The sequence below is a fragment of the Lepidochelys kempii genome, chromosome 1 (genome assembly GCF_965140285.1).
Source record: "Lepidochelys kempii isolate rLepKem1 chromosome 1, rLepKem1.hap1, whole genome shotgun sequence".
NCBI classification, from domain to species: domain Eukaryota; kingdom Metazoa; phylum Chordata; order Testudines; family Cheloniidae; genus Lepidochelys; species Lepidochelys kempii.
The window spans coordinates 111,681,269-111,693,530 of NC_136380.1; the positions used below are offsets into that span (position 1 = coordinate 111,681,269).

A 12,262-nucleotide genomic window follows, 5' to 3' on the forward strand; every position below is an offset into this window, starting at 1 on the left:
GTCCCTTCCAACCCTGATATTCTATGAACTCTATGAACAAGGCAATTATATGGGTCTACTGTCTTTCACTGGCAGTAGTTAGACAGAATTAGAAACTTTGTTTAACAACTATAGACAGACTTTAATGAATAAAAAGTATACTTGCAGCCATAAATCAAGTTTTAAATATTTTACACTGGAATTGCTGAAAGGAAGGATAGTTTGGATTTCATTAATAAGGACCCTTAAATGTATTTCACATACATATTAGTATTTAATAACACAACCTAATCATAAAAAGATTAATCCTGCCTTCCCTACTAAGAAAAACTTCCCCTTTAATTAAAGGGGAAGATTTTCTTAAGTAGGAATTACAGGACTGGACCCAGAGCATCTTTGCGAACTCCCTTAAATTGGAGTTTTGGGTATGGATGGGATACAGGATTGGGCACATGGCATTATTCTTGTCTACACTATTCAGGAAAAGGTATTCCCACTTCTAAATCAGCAGCAGAAACCAAATTAGTACTAAGGTCAGCTAAGAATTTCAGTGAAGAAATAAAGTATTATTAAACAGTTCAGTATAGTCCATATACAATCAATTAGTTTAGTTCCATGTTGACTTTATCTTCAGAGTTTACTTTGTAAAAAAACCAACAAAAAACCCACGTTTGATGCAAAATTCTCAAGAATTAGAAAAATCTAAAAATATGAACATGTGGTCAATAATCTGAAAAAATTTGGACAATAAAATAGCTTATCTTTGTTATTTCAGTTAAAAAGCCTGATGACAGACCTAGAAATTTAAGTTTCAATAATGTCCTATCATGATCAAATATACTGCAATGCAAGGATTATTTAAAGGGACATGATCAATTCAAAAATCACAATGTTTTGCCTCATATTTCCATGAATGACATTTTAAACAACAACAGATTAAAAAAAGGAAGTATTTACAGTTTTACTTCTTACATTTGACAACATGTTGTAAACTGTCATTTCACAGATTCATTTATTATATTAAATTTCCTATGGTTTTGTGGGTCTGTCACTTAGCAACAGATCGGGGAAAAACCTTTTCTAAAGATATAAAAACATGACTGATAAACCACAGAAATTGGGAAAGGGGCTTAGGCAGCTAATATTTAACTTTTGGCTCCTTTTGCGGAACTGACCAAGTTTGACATGTCTCATTAAGGTGCTTAAATAAGAGTGTGTATTACATTTGACAAAGAAGGAACCTTTATAGCAAGTATATTTGGGCCTTGATCCTACAGTTGCGTCTATTAATGCAGACCCCAGTATCTGTGCAAAGCCTCACTGGGTATGTTTACACTGCAGCTGGGCGCAAACCTCCCAGCTGGAGTAGACAGACTCATGCTAGCAGAGCTTGAGGTAACATACTAAAAAGAGCAGTATGAAAGTTGTGGGTCCAGCGGAGACTTGGGCTAGCCCCCAGTCTCAGAAGCAGGGAGGCGGGTGGGCTTGAGAGCCTGAGCTACCCTCTGTGCTGGACCATCCACGCTGGTGTTTTTAACGTGCTAGCTTGAGCTGAGCTAGTGTGTCTGTCTACTGGGGCTGGGAGGCTTGCTCTCAGCTGCAGTACAGACATGCCCACTTCCTAAAGATGCCAGAGCCCACACTAACAGATCCTATCACACGATTGGGGGCTACATATTTATATAGGCCCCGCATTTTTTAAGCGCCATACGAATGTTACTTTGTTTTCATAACAGCCTTAGGAGACGCTTCCCTAATTATCACTTCCCATACTCTCGGTTGCCTTTTCTTGAACAGGGTAACTTATCTGGAGCGTGGAGAAAAACAGGGAATGGTGCCGGCAAATAAAACCCACTTACCTGCTGCAAATACTGGTTGATGGTGATGTGCGCCATGGACGGACCAGCGGGCCAGGCAAGTGCTGGAGATCAAGCGCGGGGCGTGTCCTGTGCGGCCAAGGAAACAGAAGTGTCACCGCGAAACGGAGTTAGCACGACTGTCCCCCACCTCCCCGCGGGGCCAGCGTGGGGTTTCCACCAACTCACTCAGCCCGGAGCAGCCCCCGCAGCCCCACCCCCCAGGAGCGGAGCCAGGCACAGGGCACAGCAACGGGGCGGGGGTTTCCCAGGGCGCGCGTCACTCCCCTCCCCCGGGGCTCCCCCGCACCCACTGACCAGGCTCGCAGCGCCGCGCCCGCCTCACTCCATCACACCACGTGGGTGGGGCAACCGCCCGGCGCTTCCGTCTCCCGCCCGGCGCGCCAGCCCGGCGCGAGTCACGTGACGCGGGCCGGGCAAGCCGCTCACGTGATGACCCGTCCTAGCGCCCCGCCCCGCGCGCCCGACTTGGGTTAAAGCGGAGTTGTTGTCACTCTTCGTCCTGTAGAGTGGGGGCGGGGCTTGATTCTTCTCGCGCGCAGCCGGCGGGGCTGGGAGACGAGCGTCGCGCGCTGCAGCTGAGCGCAGCGTTCCGCCTGCTGCGGGGTGGCCGGGCTGAGAGCCCCCTTGGGAGCCTAGTGACTGCTGTGCGTGCTGGTGCTTCTGCCCGGGCGCTGCTCCCGCACGCGTCCGTCCCTGGGGTGCCTCTGGCTGCGGCGAGCTGGGAGGGCAGCTGGCTCCGGGTGCTGGCTGTCCTCTCCCTCTGTTATATGGAGTTTGGGAGCGTGGGCCCAAAGCCTTGCCTTGTCGTGAGCTAGTGACACTTCTGTTTTAAACACAAAATGCATAGTGTTGTTTTGTAGACCATCTCACTGTGCATGCGTGGCAAAAAGAAAAAAGCATTGTAATACATTTTAATCCGCTGTGACACGCTCTTAATGGTTGTATGCAGTCGGGGGGCTGGAACTGGGGGTATAGGAGTACCCTGTCTTGAAGTAGTAATAACCAAATACCTGGTTTCCATCCTAGGGTTCACAGGTTTGTACAATGGCTTGCAGCACCCATGCTATAATAGCTGTTCTAACATCCCTGCAGGCAGGGTTGTAGCCATATTGGTCCCAGGGCATTAACAAGAGAAGGTGAGTTAAGACAGTGGCTATCAACCTTTCCAACTATTGTACCCCTTTCAGGAGTCTGATTTGTCTTACGTACTCCCAAGTTTCACCGTGCTTAAAAACTACTTGCTTACAAAATCAGACATAGAAATACAAAAGTTTCATGATGCACTATTACTGAAAAATGGCTTACTGTCTCATTTTTACCATATAATTACAAAATAAATCAATTGGAATATAAATATTGTACTTAGTGTATAATCTATAGTGTAGTATAAACAAATAATCGTATGAAATTTAGTTTGTACTGATGTCACTTGTACTTTTTATATAGCCTGTTGTAAAACTAAGTAAATAGCTAGATGAGTTGATGTACCCTCTGGAAGACCACTGTGTACCCCACAGGGGTACATTTACCCCTGGTTGAGAACCACTGGGTTAAGTAATAGCTCTTTTTGGTGAGAGAGACAAGCTTTTCAGCTGCACAGAGCACTTCTTCGGGTCTGGGAAATGTACTCTGTCCCAGCTATATACAAGGTGGAACAGATTATATAGCATAAATTGTTAGTACATATTTCAAGGGACCATGCAAGGTGAAATGGCCTATTAACACCCTTCCAGTACTAGGGAGGAAAGTTGGGGGAAGGGAGTGGCAGCTGGGGTGCATTAGTGGGTTACAGATTGTTGTAATAAGTAGGGTTGTTGATTAATTGCAGTTAACGCACACAACTCAAAAAAATTAATCACGATTAATCACAGTTTTAATCGTACTGTTAAACAATAGAATACCAATTGAAGTTTATTAAATATTCTGCATGTTTTTTACATTTACAAATATTTGCACTGTAAAAATGATATAGTATTTTTCAATTCACCTCATACAAATACTGTAGTGCAATCTCTTTGTCATGAAAGTGCAACTTACAAATGTAGATTTTTTGTTACATAACTGCACTCAAAAACAAAACAATGTAAAACTTCAGAGCCTACAAGTCCACTCAGTCTTACTTCTTGTTTAGCCAATAGCTAAGACAAACAAGTTTGTTTACATTTACAGGAGATAATGCTGCCCTCTTCATATTTACAATGTCACCAGAAAGTGAGAACAGGCATTTGCATGGCACTTTTGTAGCTGGCATTGCAAGGTATTTACGTGCCAGATATGCTAAACATTTGTATGTCCCTTCATGCTTCGGCCACCGTTCCAGAGGACGTGCTTCCCTCCTGATGATGCTCGTTAAAAAAATGCATTAATTAAATTTGTGACTGAACTCCTTGGGGGAGACTTGTATGTCCCCTGCTCTGTTTTACTCACATTCTGCCACATATTTCATGTTAGAAGAGTCTCGGACGATGACCCAGCACATGTTTGTTTTAAGAACACATTCACTGCAGATCTGACAAAATGCAAAGAAGGTACCAATGTGAGATTTCTAAAGATAGCTACAGCACTCGTCCCAAGATTTAAGAATCTGAAGTGCCTTCCAAAATCTGAGAGGGATGAGTGTGGCGCATGATTTCAGAAGTCTTAAAAGAGCAACACTTCAATGCAGAAACTACAGAATCCAAACCACCAAAAAAGAAAAATCAACCTTCTGCTGGTGGTATCTGACTCAGATAATGAAAATGAACATACGTCAGTCCACACTACTGTGAATTTTTATTGAGTAGAATCAATCATCAGTATGGAAGCATGTCCTCTGGAATGGTGTTTGCAGCATGATGGGACATATGAATCTTTAGAGCAGCTGGCACATAAATATCTTGCGATGCTGGCCACAACAGTGCCATGAGAACGCCTGTTCTCACTTTCAGGTAACATTGAAACAAGAAGTGGGCAGCATTATCTCCTGCAAATGTAAACAAACTTGTTTGTCTGAGCGATTGGCTGAACAAGAAGTAGGACTGAGTGGACTTGCAGGCTCTAAAATTTTACATTTTATTTTTGACTGCAATTTTTTGTACATAATTCTACATTTGTACATTCAACTTCCATGATAAAGTGATTGCATTACAGTACTTGTATTAGGTGAATTGAAAAATACTATTTCTTTTGTTTTTTACAGTGCAAATACTTGTAATGAAAAATAAAAAGTGAGCACTGTACACTTTGTATTCAGTGTTGTAACTGAAATCAATATATTTGAAAATGTAGAAAACACCCAAAAATATTTAAATAAATGGTATTCTGTTATTGTTTAACAGTGTGATTAATCGTGATTGATTTCTTTTTAATCACACAATTAATCACGATTCTTTTTTTAATCGCTTGACAGCCCTAGTAATAAGCCATAAATGTAGTGTCTCCATGAGGATGGATTTGATTTAAATCACTAGTCAGAAAGACTCAATTTAATCATGGATTTCTACATAAAAGTGTATTCTTGTTGGTTGTAATAATCTTAATACATATTCTTCACAACTCAGAGATAGATGTAGGTTTCATTTTTAGAAGATACACATTATACATTTTTAAAGTGATTTATTTTGAAAACTTTTCAGATTAGTTTTACAGCTAAATGAGAAAATGAATGATTGTTTGGTTATTTCATTTACCAAAGGTAATTGAAGCAGATATTTATGAAGTCATTGGGAGGTAAACTATCTCCAGTTCAACAGGTTAATCATTAATATTTGGAGGATTTTCTTGCCATGCTGTTTCTGGAGGAGAACATCCCCAGACAGACATTTAAATTGTTTTATTGAAGCAAAACAACAAAGTTATGTATTCTGTATTTTTTCTTCAACAGCAAACATATAATATTTTAACAATGCAAGCACATGAATTTTTGAATTTAGTTAAACATCCAATTTTTTTAAAATCAGGTTTGTTTTTGTTAAAATTGTTTTTAACTAAAATAGTTAAATGAAATATTAAAAAAAACCCAAAAATTAAATCTACTACATCAGCCAGGTCAACATGAGAAATTTAAAATATTGGCTTCTGCAGCTAACTCAGTCGTCTTCACCTTCATTTTCCTGTTTGTTCATAATCTGGAAAAGAAAAACAAGCTTTCCTGCTTTTTCAGGTCCTAAATGATTTATCAATTTGGAATGAATGAGTCCAAAGGAAGAAAATATTCCTTCTATATGGGCAGAAGAAGCTAGTGCTGTTAAAAGTGAGATTATCACTTCAACAGTCTCTGAATCCAAGTGCTTAAGTGACTTCCACCAGTTCACTATTGTGACTTTCTTTAAAACATCATCAGCAAACATGTATTTCTTGAATGGTTCTTTTTCCCCAAACGGGCCATTATAGGTTTTCCTTTCTAGTGAGCGAATGGTATAGTAGATCTCAAAGCAATGAAGGATACACTCAGAAAGACCTCAAGCCTTCTGGAATATGCTGCTCAAATAGTTTCACTTATGTTTTGACTGCCTGTACCTCCCTTCTCACATTTATCTCCAGACTTCTTCTCCTTGTCCAGATCTATTCTGCCCCCAACAATCTTCTTCTATTCACTGAACTTTTTGAAACTTTGCACTTTTAGAGAGAGGTAAGGGATTGACTTTGTGTACACAAATTTGCAGAGGGACAATAGGGTTGAGTTCTGTTATTTCTCACCTCTATATATTATTTATTTAACAACATTTTTGCTGTTAACAAGCATGTTATCTCTGGAGACACAAATCCACAATCTGAGAACTGCAAAACTAAGGATCTCTGATGGTGTCTTCTAGACTTAGCACTGAGTCCCATTGGATAGATAGAAAGATTAACCTAAATAATCTATACAGAAGCCCCGTAGCCCCGTAAAATTGGTCCCTAATCCATGAACTATAGGAACTCATTTACAAAACTTTTCTTAAACATTACAGGAATATACTGTCTCATACTATAGAATTAGAATTTATAATCCCTATTCCATGATATCTTTGAGATACATTATATCTTAATTAAAACTATTGTTAGATAGTTTTTTCCCTCAAAAAGCATTTTATCAAAAAAATCTGATTTAAATAAAAAAATCTGATTAATTTTTTTTTAAAAAAACCATTGATTTTTATCCACCCTGGTCACCATTCAGTCCAAGATTTTTAGTCTCTAGCATAATTATGAATTTAAGCTCCCGGGCTCGTTTTTTGAAAGTGTTGTACAGGTTTCCTTTGAGGGTGAGGACTGATAGGTCAGACATAGAGTGATTGCCTTGTGAAAAGAGTTCACCCACAGCTGATGTGATGTTTATGTCTGTCTTTTATCATTTTCCTGTGTGAGTTCATTTGAGATCTTAGCAATTGTCTGGTTTCACCCACATAGTTGCTATTGGGCAACTTATCTCTCACAAACAGAAGCTGGGCCAATACGAGATATTACCTAATCATCCACCTTTTCTCCCTCTAAGTTCTTAATGACACATTTGAGTCAAAAATTTCACAAGTGATCATTAACATGAAAAAAGACTTATGTCCAATTCTCTACTGGGTTGTTACTACTTGTACAGTGTCTTCTATGGTAGGACTACTGAGCTGTAGCTCATGAAAACTTCTGCTCAAATAAATTTGTTAGTCTCTAAGGTGCCACAGGTACTCCTTTTCTTTTTGCGGATACAGACTAACACGGCCGCTACTCTGAAACCTGATTTTAAACAGTGTGCTGTCTAGACCTGCTCTGAGTAGATGTAGAATTTTTAGATGACATGATGGTTAAAACACGGGCTGGTCTACACCTGTGCTCCTATGACATTTACCATTTTTGGAGCTGCTGCAACAGTAGCAAGAGTGGGAAGTTAAGAAAAACAGCTAGTGAAGCCCTCAGCCCTTCTTGTCAGAGGCACCATTTAATTAAGTGGTTAATGTCCATCTCTCTGAAAATAAGGAAGCGTTTTGGGCTGGGAAGAGGAAACTAGGAAAACCAGAAAATGTTGGGCTTTGTGTTTAGAAGGGTGAAAGGTATAAACTTTTACTGTCTTGGCCTGTTTTCTTCCTAAGAAGATGTGTGATGTTACCTAGTTACCGAGATATCTATCTTGACGTAAAAGCTGAGTAGAAACAAGCCACTGGTAGATTCCACCTTGATTGTAGCTCTTCAAGGGCAGCACTATCCCCCCTGGGGTTGACCTCAGCTACAGACAGTGGCAGTTTAGTCACTGGGCCAATGGAGTCTGTGTCCAGGGGCCCCAGCCGGTGCTCCTGCCAGGGAGCAGGGTTGGGATACTGGGGCTTGCCCTGCTCTGCCCGGTGCTCCTGGCCCCATGCCCTGACCCTGCTCCCCAGCAGGAGCACCGGGGTGGTGCGGGGGAGGCTAGTGGGAGGACAGCAGGCGGAGGGGCCCCCACTTGCTCTGGCCCAGGGCTCCAGAAAACTGTAATCCATCTCCGGCTACAGAGAGGTACAAAATTAGTGTTTGGTCTCCACTCGAATTTTGTACCTAGGTGGCTGCCTATCTCAGTGAGAAAACTACAGACTTTTGCCGAGAAGACAAAGCCTTGATGGACAAAAGTTGGGATTTCCAGTGGCGTTAGTGTAAACAGAATAGCAAAATAATTGGATCGGCTGAAACACGTGGTCGGCTACGGCCATGGAGCTCCTCAGTAAGGTGACGTTACCGTGACTGAACTAGCGCGGCTGGAGAGCAGCCCCGCTTCGGCCCGGGGAGAAGGGCCGGAGGGAGACGCGCCGCTCACGGGGGATCCGCCGCTGCTCCTCACCCGCTGCGTCTCGGGACCCTGGCCCGGGCTGAGGCCGCTTCGCTTTCTTGCGCGGCCTCTGGGGGAGCCGGGCGGCGCCTCCTGCCGGCTGCGCCCGCGGGCCGACGAGCGGAGCCGTCGCTCTCCCCACGCCAGGGAGGGGCCCGAGTCCGGCCGGGGGCGCCTCGCGGGCGCTTTAACCCCCTGCGTCCGGCGCGAGGGCGGCAGCGGCAGCGGCCGCCTCAGGCCTGGTCTCGGGAGCCATCTTGTGAGCGAGGCCGCGCTGCCTACGCGGCGGAGCCGGCGGCAGCCTTGGCCGGCCTGCCCCCCGCCCCCTCTCCGCGGGGCGGGGTTGATGGGGCCCCCGGAGCCGGGGCGACGCGGGGGGAGGCCGGGCTGGCGGTGACTCTCCGCCCGCCGGACAGAGCAGCAGCAGCCGCAGCCGGCGCTTCCAGCCGGCGGCCGGGCCCGGGGGGGCGGGAGCCGCGCTCCGGCACGAAGGGGGCGGCCATGGCCGGCGAGCCGCAGAAGAAGCCGCACCTGTCGGCCCTGGTGGGACACACCAACGGGCTCACCAAGCCCGCCTCGCTGGCGGCGGCCGCGGGAGCCCGGGCCGGGGGCGGCGCCGCCGCCGCCTCCAAGAAGCTCGTGATCAAGAACTTCAGAGGTGGGCCGGGGGCCGAGGGTTTGGGGGTCGGGAGCGGGCGAGTCCCCAGGGCCTGGCGGCGGCTCGAAGCATCCCAAGTTTCTCCCGCACGGCCGGGCTCGGCCGCAGCCACTGGACCCCGCGGCCCTGTCCTGACCTGAGTTTACTCTACTCCTGGCCCTGCTGCCCCCGCCCCTTCCCCAGAGAGGGAGGCGGCTGGGAGGGGCCCTGACTGCGGGCTGCTGCGAACAGTGACAGGCAGGGCAGGGTCAAGAGCGGCCGCCTGAGGACCCTGCCCTGTGGTGCGGGGGGGGGCGGTGTGTGTAGCCTCCGGACCGCTCTCCAGCCCGAGCTCCAGGGGCCTGTGGTGCACCCTGCGCCCCATGGAGGGCAGCAGCCGCCGCCAGCGCCGCTCCTCTGGTCATGTGCTGTGGGGTCTGCTCCAGCTCCTTCCTCACCAACAGATAGGTGCCAGGCTGGGTTTGCTCTGGAAACTGACTGCGAAAAGGTCTTAACTTGGCTAACTTGCGCTCGGTGCCTCCCTCCACAGGTACAAGGGCCCTTAGTCAGCCAGCCTGTTCACTGTGTCTAGGCAATCACTTTTTTGGCAAACAAGGGCCTGATCCTCAAGGAAGTTAGGTTTCAGAGTAGGAGCCCCGTTAGTCTGTATTCGCAAAAAGAAAAGGAGTACTAGTGGCACCCTCTCTAAGGTGCCACTAGTACTCCTTTTCTTTTCTCAAGGAAGTTAATTCAGCTTACTTACATATATGAAATTCTGAGCACAGGGGCCCTAGTGTAGCTCTCATCTTTAGGTCTCAAAGACAGGTCAATATTACTGGGGTACTGGAACAGTTTTTCTACTGGGGGTGCTGATGATGGAAACCATGTATTTGGTTTCAGAGTAACAGCCGTGTTAGTCTGTAGTCACAAAAAGAAAAGGAGGACTTGTGGCACCTTAGAGACTAACCAATTTATTTGAGCATGAGCTTTCGTGAGCTACAGCTCACTTCATCGGATGCATATCGTGGAAACTGCAGCAGACATTATATACACACAGAGATCATGAAACAATACCTCCTCTCACCCCACTGTCCTGCTGGTAATAGCTTATCTAAAGTGATCATCAAGTTGGGCCATTTCCAGCACAAATCCAGGTTTTCTCACCCTCCACCCCCCCACACACAAACTCACTCTCCTGCTGGTAATAGCCCATCCAAAGTGACAACTCTCTTCACAATATGCATGATAATCAAGGTGGGCCATTTCCTGCACAAATCCAGGTTCTCTCACCCCCTCACCCCCCTCCAAAAACCACACACACATTACTTCAAGCGAGGGGGTGCAGCGGCACCCCCAGCACCTTAAGTTCCAGTACCACTGAATATTACCATCACTGTTTTACAGAGAGGGGAAATGAGGCATAAAAAAGTGAAGTGATTTGTCCATAATCACACAGCACATCAGTGGTGTAGTTGGCAGCAGAACCCAACCTCCCCTGTCTAACCAGTCCTGTGTCTGGCATCTGTACTGCCTTAGTATTCCCTTTCCTCATCTCAACTAAGTGATGCAGCTTTATATATAGACAACAGTTTTAGTTGCAGTCTTTTCCACTGAATGCATCTGATGAAGTCAGCTGTAGCTCACGAAAGCTTATGCTTATGCTCAAATAAATTTGTTAGTCTCTAAGGTGCCACAAGTCCTCCTTTTCTTTTTGCGGATACAGACTAACACGGCTGCTACTCTGAAACCAGTCTTTCTGATGTTTCAGTTAACATATATTTTATTACAGAACATGCTGTTATGTGTAGAAAGTTCTATTACCCACAGTGTAGTTAGAGATTATGTATATCGATGGTTTGGTGGTCAGTTACTCTTTAAAGAATATATAGAAAATAAATTTAGATAGTGTTGAAACTAGAGTGGTGTCAAAGATGTTGCAGTAGAACACATTAGTTTGCTAGTGTTTGGAATGTAAGTTTAAGCTTTATTAAATAAAAAACCTTAAATTGCAACACTTACTTCTTGTGTGCATTCTGAGGTACTATCCTTGGATGTTTTACAAATTTTGTCCAGAATCATGCAAGCCGCTCTAGCTGGGCAGATATATTTTAGTAGGGACCTGTGCATGTGAAGAGGGGCAGCCCCCGTGAAGCTTCTTACAGGAGCAGGGCCTTTGTATGCCACCATTCAGAGATAAAAATGGCACTTAGTGGCTTTTGCCGTATTATATGTTATTACAAATATTCCTTTATTTTAAAAAAATATTTCAAGCTTAAAGTGTGAAGTGAAATCCAATACGTCTTTCACTTTATTAAATTATTCCAAAAGTATTTTAAAAGATATAGCTTTAAGCAAGCTTGTATTGTGGGTTCAGTTTCTGCTTGTATCTGGTTTTACAGAAAGACCTAAATTGCCTGATAATTATACACAGGACACATGGCAGAAGCTTGATGAAGCAGTGAGAGCAATACAAAGTAGCACCTCCATTAAATACAACCTTGAAGAGCTCTACCAGGTAAGAGTCAAGGTTTTGTGGGGTTTTATTTTTGTTTTGAACTAGGAAAGTGTTAGAGCATAATACTGATTGCTTTGGAATTTTTATTGTCATAAACATTTAAATATAAATGGGATTTTTGTGTTTGCAATGTATATCATCAGGCTACTGATAAAGTCAGTATTCTGCTCCTAACGTATGTTTGCCATTTTCTAGATCAGTGTCTCCCCAAATGTTGTCCTTGGAACTTTCTGGTGGTCCATGGAGAGCCAGCAGGATTGGGGCCTGTGATAAATTAAAGTTGGGGGAGGGGGGCAGGGAGAAGCTTCGTTTTATGGACACCCAGCCAGCCAGTTAGCTATAAAATCCCTCTTAGTAGCTGTTCTCTACTTGCCTTACATGTAAAGGGTTAAAAAGTCTCTCTGGGTTACATAGGTAAAACGAAGGGAATGGGCACTTGACCAAAAGAGCCAATGGAAAGACTAGAACTTTTTAAAATTGGGAAAAAAACTTCCCCTTGGTCT

The 12,262-nt window shown here is 44.5% G+C and overlaps 2 protein-coding genes across 4 annotated transcripts in view; one reads left to right on the forward strand and one right to left on the reverse strand.

Moving 5' to 3' along the window:
* The window catches only part of PCID2 (PCI domain containing 2), a 32,607-nt gene extending 23,166 nt beyond the window's left edge, over positions 1–9,441 (reverse strand). The window contains exons 1-3 of one of the 2 annotated variants that reach the window (XM_073350435.2): positions 8,620–9,441; positions 2,154–2,682; positions 1,839–1,925 (exon numbers count right to left, since the gene is read on the reverse strand). In XM_073350435.2, coding sequence (XP_073206536.1) covers positions 1,839–1,874 — 36 coding nt within the window. In that variant the 5' untranslated portion in view covers positions 1,875–1,925; positions 2,154–2,682; positions 8,620–9,441. Of the gene's footprint in view, positions 1–1,838; positions 1,926–2,153; positions 2,683–8,517 lie in introns of both variants that reach the window. The other variant, XM_073350426.2, reaches the window with a different exon arrangement.
* CUL4A (cullin 4A) overlaps positions 8,489–12,262 on the forward strand; it is an 84,387-nt gene continuing 80,613 nt past the window's right edge. For both annotated transcript variants that reach the window (XM_073350371.2, XM_073350381.2), the window contains exons 1-2: positions 8,489–9,265; positions 11,644–11,759. In XM_073350371.2, coding sequence (XP_073206472.1) covers positions 9,109–9,265; positions 11,644–11,759 — 273 coding nt within the window. In that variant the 5' untranslated portion in view covers positions 8,489–9,108. The remainder of the gene's footprint in view (positions 9,266–11,643; positions 11,760–12,262) is intronic.